The 19,176-nt window shown below is 35.1% G+C and overlaps 2 protein-coding genes across 4 annotated transcripts; one reads left to right on the plus strand and one right to left on the minus strand.

The window, feature by feature from the left end:
- Window positions 1–12,123: 12,123 nt before the first annotated feature.
- Window positions 12,124–15,720, plus strand: LOC130813284 (probable indole-3-acetic acid-amido synthetase GH3.6). Of its 2 annotated transcripts, XM_057679086.1 has the most exons (4): window positions 12,124–12,563; window positions 12,709–12,816; window positions 13,794–15,159; window positions 15,589–15,720. In XM_057679086.1, exons 1-3 carry the CDS (start codon window positions 12,262–12,264, stop codon window positions 15,133–15,135), a joined length of 1,752 nt encoding a protein of 583 aa, XP_057535069.1. In that variant the 5' UTR covers window positions 12,124–12,261; the 3' UTR covers window positions 15,136–15,159; window positions 15,589–15,720. The 2 variants fall into 2 exon arrangements, with proteins under 2 accessions (XP_057535069.1, XP_057535068.1); XM_057679085.1 differs by lacking the exon at window positions 15,589–15,720 and having other exon boundaries at window positions 12,125–12,563; window positions 13,794–15,477.
- On the minus strand, window positions 15,612–19,176 carry LOC130813287 (sugar transporter ERD6-like 7). 2 transcript variants are annotated; one of them, XM_057679093.1, is made up of 14 exons: window positions 18,957–19,176; window positions 18,804–18,866; window positions 18,554–18,643; window positions 18,411–18,470; window positions 18,220–18,285; window positions 18,063–18,128; window positions 17,425–17,505; window positions 16,851–16,935; window positions 16,696–16,739; window positions 16,556–16,618; window positions 16,316–16,355; window positions 16,156–16,215; window positions 15,937–16,051; window positions 15,612–15,748 (listed from the first exon to the last, which is right to left on the minus strand). In XM_057679093.1, exons 1-14 carry the CDS (start codon window positions 19,011–19,013, stop codon window positions 15,721–15,723), a joined length of 918 nt encoding a protein of 305 aa, XP_057535076.1. In that variant the 5' UTR covers window positions 19,014–19,176; the 3' UTR covers window positions 15,612–15,720. The 2 variants fall into 2 exon arrangements, with proteins under 2 accessions (XP_057535076.1, XP_057535075.1); XM_057679092.1 differs by lacking the exon at window positions 16,316–16,355 and adding an exon at window positions 16,413–16,472 and having other exon boundaries at window positions 18,957–19,175.

Raw genomic sequence — 19,176 nt, forward strand, 5'->3', positions numbered from 1 at the left:
TTGTTTAATGGTCTTTACTGATTGTTAATCGTCATTGCTTATGTCATTTGCTGTACTTTGTTAACTGTTATAGAAGGTCACAAATTTAGTTGCATACTGTCCCAGAATATCATCCTAAAACTTACAACAACTGAACAACAATAACAATATTTCGTTATCCCAACACCATTAATTAGCTTCTACTAAGATGGGGTTTAGGACAGTTAGATGTACGCAATTTTACCACTATTAATGATTAATGATAAAACTAACAAAGAGGTTGTTTGATTGACCCTTAGTACCAATTACCAAACGACATGTGCAACTTTACGCAAATAAGAAGCCACATGATCACTTGGGCTTTTAGAAACAAATTCAATTAAAATCTTATCGGTTTCTTTACATAGTGTCAAAAGTCCAGGTCACGGGTTGGAATATCATCCACTCTTCTTATAAAGTGGAATTAGAGGGAGACTTAATGCATCCACACTTATATCCCAAATGGCTCTCATGTGAGAATCGTAATAGAGTTTATAACATATATTTGGGCCTCAACCATCAAACAACAACTTAATATTTTGATTGAATTGGTTTCTTGAAACAGTCGATCTCTTGAGAGACCTTTTCTTTGAGAGACATTCTCTCAATCCCGGCCCATTAAACCTTAATGTCTATTTACTGTATCCTTAATGCTTACATATATTATCTTAACGTCTACTTACGATATACTTAATGCCTACCGAAAAAGTACTTAAATTATCTACTTACAATATTCTTAATGCATACCGAGGAACTTAGCTTACTAGCCTACTCACCATATCTTTAATGCTTACTTACAATATCTTTAATGTCTACTTACAATATACTTAATACCCACTGAGTAAGTACTTAAGTACTTATAATATTCTAAATGCCTACTTACAATACTCTTAATACCTACCAAGAAATTTACTCTATATTTTCTTTTTAGACCAAGAGATGGTCTCTCACAAGAATTTCTGTTGTTGAAATGTAAGGTATACAACATATTAAACTATCAACTTTTTGTTAGAAATAAGTTATGAAAACTTTAATTCATTCCTCGTTTGTGTTCCAAATTAATAGACCTTTTATGTAGAGGAAATGCACCAGAAAAAAAGGTTACATACTACATTTGAGAGTAGCATCTCAAAGCAGTTATTGAGTGAAAGTTGACAAGTTCATTACACATATTATCACAATTCACTAAGCTGAATCCCAAGGTTCTGCAACAAATAGCGTATGGGAAACGTCAACTAATAAATATGGCTCCCATTTCGATCCTATCAAGTTTTCATGAAATACTTGGATTCTAGAGCTACTCATAACCCATTCTTCTGGTATCCTCACCTTAACGGCATATATTGATTAGAGGTTAGAGTTTTTCGATCACTGATTTGATTTAGTTTGGTTTGATTTCATTAAAAAATTAGAATTTACCATAATCTTTCTATAAAATTAACAAAAACTAGGAGAGATCTAGTTGAATATCAAATAAAAAGATTTTAAAAACAAGTTAAATAATAATTGTTTCAAACAACTAATTCACCAAGCGCTATTATTAAATGGTTTGATCAAATAATTTTTTAATTGTGCTAATTTAGGCTAAAATTTTCCGACAAGCAATTTTACCAAACACCCTCTTAACCTTTTATCTTTGTCACTTGTGAGGGCAATTTACAGAGATTTAATTCTCACGGTTTACGAAAAAGATTAATTCTATTGGGATTTTCCAGCCTAGCATCAAATAAAAAATAAAAAATTACTATAACTGTCCTAGAAATTTTTTCATACAATGCTGCACTTGAAAAAATCAAAATTATAAGCTTTTTATAATAAAAGTTACAAAAGTAAGCGTCCAAACAAAATAATTCTCAAAATAAGGTTTTACTCGAACCTGAGTTAAAAGTCAGCTCAAATGACCCGCTGCTACTAACAGTTGGCGATTATTGAGCAGACTTTTGACTCAGTTTAGTAATCGTCCATTGTTAATAACAGTAGACAATGTTTTACTTGAAAGACACTTATTTTGAGAATTATTTTATTTGAACGCTTATTTTTTGAATTTTTAATTAATACTCTAAAATCTTATTTTTATGACATGTTCTACTTCATTTAGTGTCTCTTCTATAGTCCTTTTAAGATTCACATATTTTTGTATGAGACGGTCTCACCGTGAGACATGCCTCATACTTGGGTTAAATAACTCAAAATTAGAAATTTTTAGCTTATGAGTTTTGATAAGTGCAATTATTTGCACTTATTTGTGTTAATTTTATACTCCTTATGTGATGTTTTAGTGGGTTTTAGGTAGTGTTGTTAAGGATATTTGATATTTTGGTCTCATGTGCTTGATAATGTATTTTATGTAATTTTTGAGGCAAAATCGGAGTTTTATTAGGTTCTGGTGGTGATAAGAGGGTGAAGGCCGGGAGAAATGGCCTAAGACCCCTAAAAGAAGTGAAGAGATCGAGCCAAAAAAGCCCCAAGGGGAAGAAACGAGTCGTAGCTAAACCATGCCAAAAAGCCACAACTCGTCGCTCAGCATTACAGTCCAAAACAAAAGCGACGAGTAGTCCCACAAAATGCCACGAGTCGTCGCACATCTACTGATCTCAGCATAATAGTCCAGAGCCAAAGCAACGAGTCGTCCCACATATGCCATGACTCGTCACATACTTTCTGACCTGAGCATTGCATTCCAGAGGCTGAGCGACGACTCGTCCCCAATATTGCCACGACTCGTCGCCAACTCACTAAAGTCACATACCCCAGGCAGTAGCAAAGCAACGACTCGTTTGACGGTTTGCTCGTGCGTTCGACGGTTACTTTTTGGAGCCACTATAAATAGTGATAGTTATTTTATTTTAAAATCATCAGTTTTTAGTTTTAGTTTTTAGTTTTTTTTTTCAGAATTCTTTTTGTTCTTGGAGCTCTTTGTTGCTAAACTTCATTGTTACATTAAATTCCTTTGCAATTTACATTTTCGTTCTTCTTCAATTAGTAAGTTTTCTTTGTTTATTGCTTTATTATTTATCTTTGTGCATTAAAATTACTCGTCATTATTTATGTTTGGTGTTTCAATTAAGTCATCATTTGTCATGAATTGCATGTTTATTACCATGTCTAGTGAGTAGTTTTCCTCTCTAGGGTTAGGGTATAAACCCTAATACGAAGCATGGGATAATATTTTATCGATTAATTGTGTGAAATTTGAGTCTATGATTAAACCTATGATAAATGAATCTTAGTTTAAATATCTTTATTAACCTTTTCAATAAAACGGAAGTTTGAGATTATGATTAATTTAGGATTGAGATATATTTAAGTTAATTCCTACTAGTTTAGCTAATAAAACAAAAGTTTGAGGATTAACACTAGTAAGGTCTTAAACCGATATTGATTAATAGAGCGAAAGCTTGAGGTTAATTAGATCACGTTTAATTATGTCAAAGACTCAAATTCATACAATTATGAGAGTAATTGATTCCCATGTTAGAATTTGGTGAATCCCGACGCCCTAGAATTTGTCATATTATTATTATTTTCGTATTAATCATTGTTCAGCTTTATTTATTAGTTTTATTTGCATTGTAGCATTAGTTTCTCAACCCAACTACTTATTGATCCGTGTCTTATAGTCATAAAGCAAACAAATTGGTTAACTCGCCTCCTTGTGTTCGACCCGTAACTACTGATACACCATGCACTTGCGGTAATTAAAATTTGCACTATCAGGTTTCTTATTTTGAAGTCGTCTCACAGTCTCATAGAAGATGGGTTATTTAAGATTTGGTGCCTCCATTGCATGAACATTTGAAATGGATAATCTAAAGTATTAAAAAAAAGCATGAAATAAGACAAAAATCAACTTATTTTCAAAAATAAGCGTCTAATTTCCAAACCTGAGGTTTGGTGCTGTTCACAGTTAGTAACTGCGAACAAGTGCTTAATTTTTTAAAAATTTGTTCGCAGTTACTAACTGCGAACAAGCCTGTTGACTTGTCTGACCTTGTTCACAGTTAGTAACTGCGAACACCATCGAGCATAATACCAGCTGCAGCTCTCTTCTTCCCCATTTTCCCCAAATTCAAAACCCTAACTTTGGAGAACTCGACATTCTCCTTTAAAAAATCACTCTTAGACTACCTTCAATCCATCAATTCTTACATTCCTCTTTCAATTTGGCACTTCAAATTTAGTCTGGGATACTCTAGTTTATGCAAAGGTAAACTTTTATGCGTTTTTTTGACTATATATATATATATATATATATATATATATATATATATATATATATATATATATATATATATATATATATATCGTTTTTTAAGGTTTTAATGAAGTTTGGTTATTTACTCAAATGTAGGTCACTAGTTCTAAAATCTACACTCTTTTTATTCATCATTGATCAAGTTAATGTTTAAGTGTTTTAATAGATTTCTTTTGTTTTTTTTTTTGAAGTATTGTTGTTGATGAGCATATTGAATTAGTTGAATTTTACGTACATTATATATGTATGAACTTAGTTACATTATGTACTTTATTACTTAATATATCAAAAAGATTATAATCAAATGAATATAATGTACTTTTATTGGCATGAAGTTGATGATGATGTTGATTTTGTTTGTATTCATGTAGAAATGACATCATTTCGTGTCACAATAGCATGTTTTTGGAATGGTTCCATTCGCAGTTAGGTTGTTTGCATGCAACTCGAACATGGATTTGAATCACTTTAAACGTTTTATATATTCTAAGATTGGATTGGACCCCATTAAAAGTACTGTAAATATAAGCTTTCAATATGACATGAGTGGAGAATTGCTAATTTTTTCGGTTGAGGATGATGAGGCAATAAATGCTATGTTGGAGCATTCAAAGTCTACCCAAATACCCTCTTTGGAATTATACGTAGAAGAAGTACCCTTAGGGAATGTAGGTGCTTCTAATCCCTATCCTACGCCTATGCCCATATTACCTCAAGAAACTCAAAATCCCTTTGATCCTTCCCCATCTTGTACTCCTTCCCAACCCCCTCCGAATCAAGTTTCTAGTGATGCAGTGGTTAAGTTTGGAGAAAGTGATGAGATGGGACCTGTGAATGATGGTAATGAGAGTAATGAGCTCGTTGACAATCCTTCTGAAGATGCCCTAGCAAATGATATGACCTTAGGAAACATTCCTACAATTGTTGCTCCTACACCCTATGCCCTATGCCCTATGTCCACCCTTATACGAGTATGAGGAGGACAACTCCTAGAAGACTTGGGCTTGTGATACCACTTACACCGAAGATGGGGAGTTGGAGAAGGGTATGATGTTCGATAGTAAGGAAGCTTTGTTGGAAGCTATAAGAGTGTATCATATTCGTAGAAATGTGGATTATAGAACGGAGACTTCAAACCAAACCGTCCTTACCTTGAAGTGTAAGCGGGGCTGTTCATGGAGACTTAGAGCTACGCTCGATTCATATTCATCTTCATGGTGTATTGTTACGTACAATGGTAAGCATGGGTCTTGTGTTTTGGGTAGTGACACTTTCTCGGCTGGACACATTCACTTGACATCTTTTGTCATTAACAATGTGATTAGAAACTGTGTTGCCAAAGACCCATTAATTAAGGTATCTGTCGTTAGGCAGATGGTTAAAGATCGTTTTGGTATAGAAGTGAATTATAAGCGAGCGTGATGTGCTAAGCAACAAGCCTTGTTGTCCATATATGGAACTTGGAAAGGTTTTTACTCTCTCCTTCCACACTTTTTAAAAGCTTTGCAACATTCTAACTCGGGCTTAGTAGTTGAGTGGTTTTTTAAGGAAAACAATGACGCAGGTGTATATGTGCGACCTAATATTAGAACCTTTCGACGTGTCTTTTAGGCTTTTAAACCTTGCATTGAGGGCTTCAATCATTGTAAACCTATTATCGCCATTGAAGGCACACACTTGTATGGTAAGTATCGTCATACCTTATTGACTGCCATTGCCCAAGATGGTGATAAGGGAATCTTTCCATTAGCGTTTGCCTTGGTTGAGAAGGAGTGTATAGGTGCATAGTCGTGGTTCATGGCTTGTATTCATAAGCATGTCACACAGAGGATAGGTTTTATGCGTTATTTTTGATAGACACGCGGGTATTTTATCAATATTAACATATAGATAGAACTACAAAATATAACATTGAAGTTATAAGACAAATGTATGATACATAATTATATAATAGTAATATTAACTAAAGTCACTGCAAACACAGAAGTACAAGAGATGGATCCAACAGCTCCAAGTTCCAAAGACGCTAATGTCTTGACTATGCAGGAGGAGCACAGTAGCACTCCTCTTTGGGATACCTAGGTTAGTATACTGTTTTGCATCATTTGCATTTTACTAATGATAACATAGTAACAACTTATTTAAATGTCTATTTTCATAGGTGTCCGATATAGACACGTTAGGCACTAGACATCCAGATTCTGTTCCATGGGTGATCGATGAGAGGATCATCCCGTCCCTTGAGCGCATGAGGTTGTATGACTTTCACCTCATTGCGTACGGTAGAGTTGACCGTATTATTATCACAGCACTGGTAAAGAGATGGCGTCAGGAGACGCACACCTTTCATCTTTCTCTAGGTGAAGCTTCCATCACACTGCTTGATGTAGCCTTACTAACATGGCTTCCCATTGAGGGACATGTCGTGTCTACCGCCGAACGCCAGCTATCAAGTTGGCATGACATGGTTCACCGGCTCACCGCTTCTTGGGAGAGCGCCCTCCAGCGGATGTCATTAGGGGGAGCGGTTTGCAGTGTACATGGTTGGTACAACCTTCTCACATCTTCCCGAAGGTGCTGATGAGGGCACCATTTCGAGGTACGCCAAGGCGTACCTCTTATATTTGATAGGAGTTGTCTTGTTTGCTTATAAAACAAACAACCAAGTTCAGCTCCTGTATTTGACATTACTTGACTACCCCTAGGAGCGCATCGCCAAGTATAGTTGGGGCTCTGCAGCCCTAAGATACTTGTACAGGAGGCTTTGTGGTGCTGCCAAGAAGAATGTCAAGGAGATTGCAGGATCATTATCCATATTATAGGTAATAACAATAACATTTAATTCTAATTTATACTTGGTAAATGATATACTAATTACATTTACAATTGTTATTTGTGGGTGTGGGAGCATATTCTGATCGGTCAACCTTACAGAAGTATTGGTCGTGGTGAAGTTGCTCCTCCGCAACAACCTCCACCAGATGTTGCATATGGATCACGGTGGAATTTTGCGCGTCGAACGCGCAAACACACAGAGACCGGTCTAGGATTCTATGGGGATCAGTTAGACCTGCTGCGACTCAACCAAGTAGATATTTCAGTACTCATTAACATTACTGTAATTTAATTAACACATCATTTACATTTTCATAAAATATATTATAGTTTTTGTGGGACCCGTACCCTGCCGAAGTCTACGCAGCTGTGCCCGAGCACTCGAGGATTCAGTTAGGTGCGTGGAGGGCTTCTGTGCCACTCATATGCTTCGACATTGTCAAAGTATATCTACCGGAGAGCGTACTGCACCAATATGGGTTGGTATAGGGCATTCCACCACCTTGCGATACTGAATCCGAGTTGCACCTAATTTCGCGCAAGGATCAGGGTACGGCGAATTGAACGGAGATCAACGAGCGCCACATCGCTCGTTGGGATCATAGACTGGAGCTGCTAACCCAAGGTGCGCCAATCGATGCTGTTGGCGCGCCTACTACACGTGACTACATGCCGTGGTTCCCCTCCATCACTCGCCGATGGATGACACCACGTGGCATCATTGCAGCGGGCCCATTATGCTCTCGCAGCGCCTACGATGACCCAATTTGTAAGTCTTCATTCGCATTTAAATGATTAAGTTGCCGATTACATAATATAATATTACATTAACTAACTATTAATTGCAGGCACAAGGTGCGGCAGCCGTGATCCGGTCTAGACACGAGGAGCCGATGAGGGAGATTGCGCAAGGCATGCTCCTCGGCACGCAGTTCCAGTACTTTATACTGGAAGTCGCTGCGGAGTCATCACCAGCTACCGCCGATGTGCACGTCTCATCTCCTCCTTATGACGTTCATTTGGAGGAGATGGACTTGTCATACCCCGGTGACGTTGCGAGGACTTTGCAGGCTGGGCCACCCAGCCATCAAAGTACCTTTCCTTTCCCTTACTAGAGCGACACACGAACGCCTCTTATTACCGTAGGAGACCAACTCAGTTGGATAGGGTAGATGAGGGTGATGATCGTTACCGTTAGGTTTTTGTGTATTTTGATTGACTATATATATATATATATATATATATATATATATATATATATATATATTTATATATATATATGTTTATTTAGTTGTATATTTCAAACATTTGTATATATTTAGTTGTATATATATATATATATATATATATATATATATATATATATATATATATATATATATATATATATATATATATATATATATATATATATATATATATATATATATATATATATATATATATATATATATATATATATATATATATATATATATATATATATATGTTTATTTAGTTTATCATAACCTCCAAGCTTTGACTTACGAATGCTCGGACTTTTTGCGATGATTCATCCCGCCTGGAATATACATTGATTTGTAAAAACTTATGATGATGTCTCTATTGCAAATACATCAAACAAAAACGACTCAATAATTAGGTAGTCCAAGAGTGGTTTTTGAAAGGGGAATGTCGAGTATTAATAAGTTAGGGTTTTTAATTTGGGGGAAATGGGGAAGAAGAGACCTGCAGTTGATGATGGTGTTCGTAGTTACTAACTGCGAACAACTACGAACAGAGTCAAACAAGTCAACAGGCCTGTTCGCAGTTAGTAACTGCGAACAGCTTGTTTGCGTTTTTAAAAAATTAAGCACCTATTCGCAATTACTAACTGCGAACAACACCAAACCTCAGGTTTCGAGGTTTGGAAATTAGATGCTTATTTTTTGAAATAAGTTGATTTTTGTCTTATTTTGTGCTTTTTTTGTTTATAAATTATCTTCTCTATTTTATTTTTTTCGTCGAATTTTGGGCCTTTTCCTTGAAAAAGGATCCATAATTATACTCAAATTAGGTCTATTAGTTTGTAGTTTTTAAATTGATCAGTAAGAGTCTTGTTGGGTTTCAAATTTGTCGGTCCGTTACTTCCCTGGCCCTTCAAACATATGAGGTGTGCTTTCTCTTGAATCTTCCTTCCTCAAAGATTGTGGAAAATTTGAAACACATAATCAAAAAATATAAAAAATTCACACAATAGTCAACTTTGCAAAATAATTTTTAAGATAAGCAGATTTTTCCCCAGAGCTGTGGTTTGGGGCTGTTCGCTGTTAGTAAAAGCTAACAAAGACTGGAGGTCAAAAAAAGTCAAAGTGTCTGTTCGCTGTTACTAACAGCGAACAAAGACTTTGACTATTTTTGATCTCCAGTCTTTGTTCACTGTTAATAACAGCGAATAGATGCGCGCTAAAAACAGTAGATTTTCTTTTCTTCCTCATTTTTGACCCTATTTGACCAGGTTTTAGCTTTGTTCGCTGTTAGTAACAGCGAATAGATCCTTTGTTTGTTTTGAAGCCTCTGCATATGTTCGCTGTTACTAAGTGCGAACAAGCCAAACCTCAGGTTTGAGAAAAAACTGCTTATCTTAGGAATAGTTTCAAAAGTTTGCTATAATGTGAATTTTTTATATATTTTTGCTTATTTGTTTCAAATTTTCAATATTGTGTAGCACATGAGAATCCACTTAAGACCATCTAAAACATTTATAGATTCGGAGAAAGATAAAAAGTAAGTTTCTTATCATCATCGTACGCAATGTATTTTGTTATGTAGGACTATGATTAGGGTTTGGAAAGGGAAGGAAGGCGGTAACTCATACCCAAAAAAGAGAGCGCGAATAAAGAATTCCTCGGCCCAAGAAAAATCCGCAGATAAATTCTCAAAAATAAACTCTATAATCAAAAACATATAAATAAATAAAATACTTATATAGAAAATTAGTATAATCATAAAAACATTGAGACGAGAAAAGATGAAAATTTATCTTTTGCATGCTTGTTTAGGGGTGTAAAATCAATTTTTGGTTTGGATTAGATACAAAACCAAACTAAACCAAATAAAATTTGGTGTTGATTTTTTCAGTCCAAATCCAAATCATATCATTAAAAAACCAAATTGAACCGAACCGAACTATAGTTTAACAATGCAAATTCCACCGAACTAACCGAATTTCGCCGGTGTCTACATTTCATCGAAAACAATAACTTTTGCAGAATCCACAATAGATAATACAGATTAAAAGTTCAAGCTCATACAAATATTAAAAACTAAAAATTCAATACACCATTTTGTACTAGTTTAATACTACAATCATCTAACATTTTAGTTCCATACAAAATATTTATACAAATCCAACAAAAACAAATACAGTTTAAAGCTTGATACACTTCATCCTATTCTTAATCTTTCTTTGAAAAATAATAGTCTTTGGCTTAATTTCTCCTGTACTAAGAAAAAAATCAATAACAAAATAAAAAAGTTAACAACGAGATGAAAAATAATGAAATGAAATAAAAATAACAAATGAAAACATAACTAAACAAAAAAATGAAAAATGAAACCAACAAAATAAAGAAAAACATACCCGCAACTAAAGCTTTCAGAGTTAGTTTGCTATGGTTTAATGCTAGGTGAGAATTTGAAGAAGAAAAAGCATAGTGGTGAAATCTAAGAGAGGAGAAGTTATTTAGGAGGTTTAGTGTTTAGATGAGAGTAGAGATTAGAGAGAGAGAGAGATGCCTCTTAGAGAGGATGAGAATGAAAGTGTGAGAGAAGGACGTGTAATATAGCTAGGGTTTTATTTTGGAGTATTGATTGTGAGAGAAGCGTGAAATATAGCTAGGTTTTATTTTGAGCTTTTCTTAATTTCTGATATAGAAGTTTGAAAAGCCCAGACTTTAGAGGGCTTCTTCATATTTCGGCCTTGTTCGGTTTGTTCGATTTTTAAGAACACAACACCGAATCCAAATCAAAATTCAAAAAAATTTATGCATTGTAGTCTAAACCAAACCAAAATTTAAAAATAGTCGAACTAAATTACTTATTCAAATTTGTGCAATTTGGTGTTCGATTTTTCACCAAATTAGTTTCACCCCTATGCTTGTTGCATGTTGCTTGACTAGTCAACCTTTGTACTCCCTTAAGAAGCCTTCCACAACCTTCTCTTCCCTTCAATGCCCGGCCCGCCCAAGCATGCTCCCATGCTCGTTCTCCCATTGTAGCTCACATCACTTTAGCATTATGTCTGAGTTGACCCAATGAATGCTCATCTAAGCCCTCATCAAAACTAGTCATTGTTTGCCCAACTAAGTGTCTAAACACTCCATCTTCAAATAACAATACTTGCTCGTAATCTTGAGCAATCTTTTCTAAATTAGAGAAATTGGCTCTAGATTTAATAGTTTACCCCACAAGACGAGTATACCATATCTTTATACATAAGTAAAAATCTTTAAAAAATTCATAATTCTTATTCTTATACTTAAAATGTTTAAAAGTGTCAGATATTATTTATTACTGTTCATAACTTAAGATATGGGTTTTTATACAGAAATGAATTCCGTTTTTTTACCATTTCACTTGCTTGTTTCCAATTTCCCATTTGGTTATGAAGTCAAACCTAACACGTCTACATAACTTTATTTTCTTTGGAGATAGTTCAACAATAAAAATCAAAGCAAGATTTATAAATAGTGTAAAAGTCAAACTATAGTTATAAAAAACAATGAGGTTGTACTTTCTCTGTTTCAGTTCCAGTTTTGAAAAGAGAGCACTATATGTTTAGTAGCGATCTTACATCATCTATTCATTTCATTCCCATTCACATAATTTTTCAATCCACTTATTTTTTAAAAAATTTTTCAATTCCTCTACAACAAGTCAACAACTCATCCTATTAAAAAAAAAACATATTTTTTAAAATTTGGTAACAATCAAACAATTTTATACAAAATTTGCTCTTAATTTATTAGCAAATAACAAAATGTAATTATAAACTTTTCAAAAAGTAAACGGAAGTACTACAATTGCTATTCCATCCATTTTAGACTCTTTAAACCATCTCGAAGACTCTTAAACCTTTTATTTGTGGTCTGAAAGATCACTAATCAATAATCATGGCGGACGAAGATCTTATTAACAAGATCGAAGAAACTACCATCGATGCTAAACGCCATCAACAACAAACTCTGGCCACAATCCTACACATAAATGGTAGGGTTGAATACCTCCGCCAATTTCTGAAAATCACCAATAATCACTTCACTGTTGATAATTTCCGACAGCTTGTACCGTTATCTACTTACGATGATTATGCCGATCATATTAATCGAATGGCGGAAGGAATTTCTGATGACGATGATCATGATCATGGCCGGCACTTCCTATCCGTTGACCCTCTTCTCTGTTTCTTCCTGAGGTTTATTTTTGTTAAATTTCCCTTTTCGTTTTCCTATTCGATTGATTTTTGATTTTTTTAAGTTTTTAATTGTCGATTGAAGAATAATTAATGGTTGTTCGTAACTATGATGGTGCAATTTTGTTTGATTTTTATGATGGAATAGTTCAGGGACAAGCAATATGAAACCAAAGCTGATACCGTATTTTGATTCAGCGGCTTCTAAGGCAGTCTCATTCTTGGCTCATCATGGTAGCTCTGCCATTCAGCGCAGGTTCTTTCTTCTACCTACTCCATTACCGTTTTCCTTTTTTTTCACTAATGCTGGAGTATACTGTATACTTTTAGTTAGAAAAAAGAAAAGAAAAGGAGGTTTTTTTTTTTTGGTGTATAACCAACTGGCCACTACAAAGGTCATTTTAAAATAATACTTCCACTATAGTAATCATCAATAAATACTTATACATTTGTTTGCACTTGGTGCTTCCTTTTTAACTTTATTAAGATAGATAAACGTGTAGTACTTGATCAATTTGTAGTAAAAAAAATAAAATTTTAAAAAGTTAAAGAGTTATGGAGATAAAACGGGGATTGAACAAATTTATAGATAAAATTAGAAATATGAATGTAGAAACACACCAAAAATAGAAATAATCAAAATTTAAAGAACAATCCAAAAAAATTGTAGCAAAATAATCAAAGGGACGGAAGAGAGTAGTTACTAGATATTCCTTACATGATTTCAACGTTAATGTCTTTATCACTATATCTAAAATATTAAATAATTGATATAATAAAAGTATTGAGTACAAATGAATCTAATAAATTAATGGAGGAGGTGAATAATATAGTTAATCTTCGAAAATTGATTTTTCCAAGTTGTAGATTAGTAAACAGTGTCGAATAAAGTGAAATCTAGGTTTAACTATAAATTTTCAGTTTGAGTTATTTTGGTTTATGTAGTCGACTCTGTATTGTTGAGATTAGGCTTTAGCGTTGTGTATTGTAATAATCACAAATACCATGTTCAATGAATTAACATATTGTGAAAACGGTACAACATTTAACCATAGGGCAAAATACGGTTTTGGTCACCGTCGCGATAACAGTCACAAAACGGATATCGCGGTCAATGTTGCCTATAGTTCGGTTGCGATACGGTTATTCGTACTATGATTGTAACCAACAGAAACCAAGCATTACTCAAAAAATGAGTGGTTTTATAAACTGAACTTTATTGAACATTTACAGGTTGTTCCCCCAGAGACCAACAGTTAACAAGAGCCTATGGTTTATATACGCAGGCAATGTCACAGTTACAAAAAGTGGGTTCAAGGCAATGCCTGCATCTTCTGTACCTTTGTCAGGTAATAAAGAAACTCAGTCTCAGTTCCTTTCAACATGCATTGCTCCTGCAGAAGTAGTTAAGGGTTCAAATCTACAACAACAAATGTATTGTCACTTACTATGTGGACTAAGTAAGTTTGAGATAATTGATTCAATTCGAGCCCCATATGCTATTGGATTGATTAAGGCATTCTCCCTTCTTCATACAAAATGGGAGCAGCTTTGTAAGGATCTTGAATCCGGGACTGTTACATCTGAAATTACAGATGTTGCAATGAGAGACTCGGTGAATGAGTTCCTCTGTGGGCCCCATCCAGAAATCGCCCAAAGGGTTAGTGCTATGTGTCAAGAAAAATCTTGGGATGGAATCTTAGCTAAGCTATGGCCAAATGCTAGATTTATCAGGTGTATTATGACAGGGAGTATGCAACAGTATTACCCGAAACTGAAACATTATGCAGGAAGCCTACAATTGTTAGGTGGAGAGTATTTCACTTCAGAATGTTGTGTGGGGATCAACATGGACATTCTGCAACCTCCTGAGATGACTCGTTATGTCATTCTTCCAACAGCCGCGTACTTTGAGTTTCTGCCATTCGATTTGGATGTAAATAATGACTCAATAAGAAAAGAAACAGTTGCTTTGCCCGAGGTGGAAATTGGGAAAATGTATGAAGTAGTTGTGACTACGTATAGAGGACTATATCGGTATCGTTTAGGGGATATCATTAAAGTAGTAGGATTCCATAATTCATCTCCTGAAGTTGAGTTTGTCATGAGAGCTCCTAAAGATCTTAAAGAAGTTTTGACTGAGAGAGATTTAATGAGAGCAATTCAGAATTTGGAGCTTGCTGTAGGAAGTCTGGTGACTGAACAGATCATAGAGTTTTCCGCGTTCATGGACTTGGAATCCGAGTCTAAACTAGTGAAGATCTTCGTTGAGTTTGCTTGCGGGTGTGCGCTTCTGCGTCAGGAGAAGAAAAAAGAGTTGATTCTACTTCTTGAGAGTTGTCGGTCCACTATCGAAGATGGATTGGGAGCCTTTTATAAATTGAAGAAGGAGAGTAGTAAAATTAAGACTCTAGTGCTTTCGATTGTGAAATCGGGCACCTTTGATTTGTTGTTACAAAAGGCCATTGAAAATGGTGCTCCTGCTAGTCAGTATAAGCCACCTAAAATAATCAGAAGTCGGAAAATTGCTGATTTCATGGATGCAAGTTCAGCTTTGACAGTAACATTCAATTGAAATCTTAAGAGATGCATCATACATGTAAATTTTTTAAATGCAAATTCTGTGTATTCATGTCACCGAACCAATCTTTTAGGATTATAGCTTTGGCATTGTTATTGTACATGTGATGTATTCATGTCACTGACCCCAATCTTCAAGGATTATAGCTTTGACATTGTTATTGTACATATTGTGTATACATCAATACATGTCACCGACCCCAATCATTTAGGATTATGGCTTTGGCATTGTTGTTGTACATTCTGTGTATTCGGTAGTTTGTTGCGTGTGACATTGAATTGTATGTAATGCATAAATTCTTATGAGGAAAGAAATAACAATTGTTCTTATTTAAAATGAAATCTCCAACGGAAAAATGTCGTGAATGCTTCTTTCTAGTGGCATATGTAATGCAGGGCAGTGTTGGTATTTAAAACTGTTGATTTTTGGGTATATGTTCTATTACAGGTGGACACATTTCTCCGGCAAGATTTTACAATTTCTTACTCTTTCTATCCTTTAACGGCGTGCTGGATTTGCTCCAGAGTTCTCCCATTTGTTTCAGGCATCACATTGATGACAAAGATGATCCCAAGTGCGTTAATCACTCCGAAGAGAAGGAAGGTGCCTGACAACCACATAAATGTAAGTCCACAGTTCTCAAATGCGGAGTATATTATTATTATTATTATTCAAATCATATACTATCTATCAGACTTTTAGTCTCATGCTGCATAAGTTCATAGTTCATAGTTCATAATTCATAGTTCCTATATCAGTAGGTACCATAATCCAATGTTGAGTTTTGGTATATACCATAAGAATTCCATTCCATTAGAAAATTGAATGTATAAGAGACAACCCAAGCGCCAAGCCAATTGACATGTGTTGCTAGACTTCCGGCTATTCCTTTTACATTTATCGGAAAAATCTGTCAAAAGTACTCTACCCATCATTGATCAGCTTTACATTATCCGCCCATATGGCATTCTTACTACTAATAGTTTCCAACTATTTTTATTTGTTTGAGATTACCTCTGACATTATAGTCCATGGCACAGGTCCGATTCCCACTGAATAAGATGATATGTATAACTGAAAAATGGGCATATTAGAAGTTTAACTTGTAGCACTATTCAAGAAAACTATTTTCAATCAAAAAACTGAAACTAAAAAGTAATTTTTATCAGTATACCAGTAGCTGCAAGTATTCCCTGACTTTGTGGATTCATGCACTGCAATTTCATTAGTGTGTTACAAAAGCCTTAGCATATGAAGAGTTCATAAGTCACCTTAAGATAGAATGCAGTAGCTGTTAACAGGCAACCTAAAGCTGATCCTGTTACCGAAATCTATAATGAATAATAGGCTTAATTAATTGTGCAATGTAAAATAAGCATTTTATAGCTCAATTGTTGTTGGTGCAAAGCCTTACCAATAGCAGTGGCTTTCTTCCTGCTTTATCAATTAATGTTGCTCCAATAGATGGAACTAGAACCTGTGTTTTGATAGAAGTGGCACATGTGATAATATTATTATAGTATTCGGATTAAGAGTGTGATATTTGCTTCTTACCTGAAGCAAAGAATATATTATTGTTCCAATCTTTGAGGAGAATCCTACATAAAACATAATTGGTTCTTAAGGAATCTTCTAAGAAAGTTTGGAGAAAGTTGTGAAGATTGAAATTGGGAATGATCAGTTTTGCGCATTTGAACAAGGGATTTTACCTGCCGTCTCAAAAATGTTACTTGCATAGTAACAGATGCCATTGATTCCTCCAAATCGTTGAAGCACCATCAACCCGACTCCGATCTAAAACATTTTAATTACTCCTAGCAGTTAAAGAAGTTGGTCTTCTGAACCCATTTGAGTAACTTCAATTGTATATCCCAGTTAATTAATTAGTCTGATAGCGTACAAGTCTGGATGGCCCTTCGTCTTGAGAACAAATTTGCATATAAGTAGACCACTAATCCTTCCAATTATTTTCAAATATGGGATACCTCATATAGTCACATAATCGCACGTGGTTATACAAAAAGGGTAGCCTGATGCACAAAGAGTCCCCACAAAGCGAGGGTTCGCAAAAGGGTCTCACAACGAGGATGCAATGGAGACAAACCTTACCTTGCATTTTTGCAAGAGGCTGCTTCCAGCACACAAACCTATAACCTTTCAGTTACACAACACTTGAGCCGATGAGCCAAGGTGTGGCTATACTTTTTAGTACTTACAGTAGATTCTAGCTTACTTGACACCTAAAGTTAATACGAAGGACATTAGCTAAAGGAAGATTCTTACAATAACTGAGCATAAATACTTTTTCTGGAGCAAGTCATAGATGCTAGCTTTTGAGTGCTGTTTGATCTCTTCTATGCCAATCTGTTCATTGAAAATTTATCAGTAATCAGAATCCTTTAACAATTAGTCCCATTCTAACACTACGAAATGTGTTTTTTGGATGTAGTGTGCTTGTATCGCAGCTGCCTCATTAGTTACATCTGCATTACAACCCCGAAGTTTCTGAAGTGCAGCTATGAACTCCCTCTGAGCCCTATTTTTGCCTATAATAATCACAATAAGTGGTAATTTTGCTCTCATCTCATGTTTTTGGTAATGTATTTTGAAAACCCATTTAATGATGTGTACTTACTAGCCATCTTGGAGACTCTGGAATGAAGAATGAACCCAAAAGCATAATTGCACAGGGAATCAGTCCTTCAGTATTCGGGTCGGTTAGTCCATGTTGTTCGAACCAGATATTATTAGTTTTAATATATTTTAAAAGCTTTACCGGTTAATGCTAATGCTCTCCATGATATAGCTAAGCCTACGAGAAATGCAAATGAAATTCCAATAAAGATCATGACCTGTAGAAGAAATGAAACAAATTAGGTACAAGTACTGGACTTGTTCATGCAAAAGATTAGAAGCTTTACCTGATTTATTGTCGTAAGGGCTCCTCGAATGTTTGCAGGTGCTATTTCAGCATTGTAAACAGGTACCTGTCAATAAAGTTAATATTGTAGTTTCATTATTAATTAACATCGAACTGTTTACAATCGTATAAGAAGTAGATTGGAAATGTGCGCTTACGACAAAGGAGAAGGCGCCCATTCCATATCCTCCAACTGTTCTTCCTATGTCCAAAAGCATATAACTCTGCAGTGCTTCCACAAAACTTAATTTCTCATCCTTTTTTTACTTATTGATTACTGATTTTTAGAGATTAAATTTGTGATTATTGTTATATTTTTTTCACATAAATGAATAGTCTAAAACCGAACCTTGGAAAAATAGATAGCTAACCATCCTGCTATGCAGCAGGCTGCATAGACTCTCATCGCCTGCAAAAATTCAACATTTTATTAAGCTAAGAATTTTAAATTCAATAGACACGTACCCATTTTTATTAATCTTTAGTTCATACCCATATTCGACAAACAGAATCAGATATAGGTCCACTTGTTATAGCACCAAACATTGCACCAAAAGTCAGTATAGACCCGAAAAGTGAAAACTGCGCGAACATGTAGAGTATATCAGTAGAATCCTTGAAATGGCAAGCAGTTGTCCATCGAATGAACTTAACACACGATAGGATGGATAACATAATAATAGTTACTGTTTGTTTGAGCCTGCACAATTCTCTGCTGTTTCTTGTTCATCAGAAAACTCACCTCAGCTGTAGAAAGATCGAGTTCCGAAGTTATGGAAGTTTGAGTTGGAGAAGTGTATCCTGCCTGAAATATAGATATACATTCTGATTATCTGATTACATATACATGTACTATAGACCAAGAAGAAGCAAAAGAGAAAGGTGAGGAACATACACAAGCTCCGAACTGATAGGAACCACACACAGCAACACCAGTACTAATGTACACCATCCATGGATGTCCTTTGTTGCTACTATTTCTGTCTTTCTCTTAATCTTTACCATCAAAGACGGTTTTCTTAGTCTCTCCTTCTACCGTGACTCCTCTTTCCCCATCATGCATTTTCTGTTTTATGCCTCTCTTTGTTTTCAGTTGCTAGCTACACAAAGACACA

Source organism: Amaranthus tricolor, chromosome 5, assembly GCF_026212465.1.
Source record: "Amaranthus tricolor cultivar Red isolate AtriRed21 chromosome 5, ASM2621246v1, whole genome shotgun sequence".
In the NCBI taxonomy this organism is placed as follows: domain Eukaryota; kingdom Viridiplantae; phylum Streptophyta; class Magnoliopsida; order Caryophyllales; family Amaranthaceae; genus Amaranthus; species Amaranthus tricolor.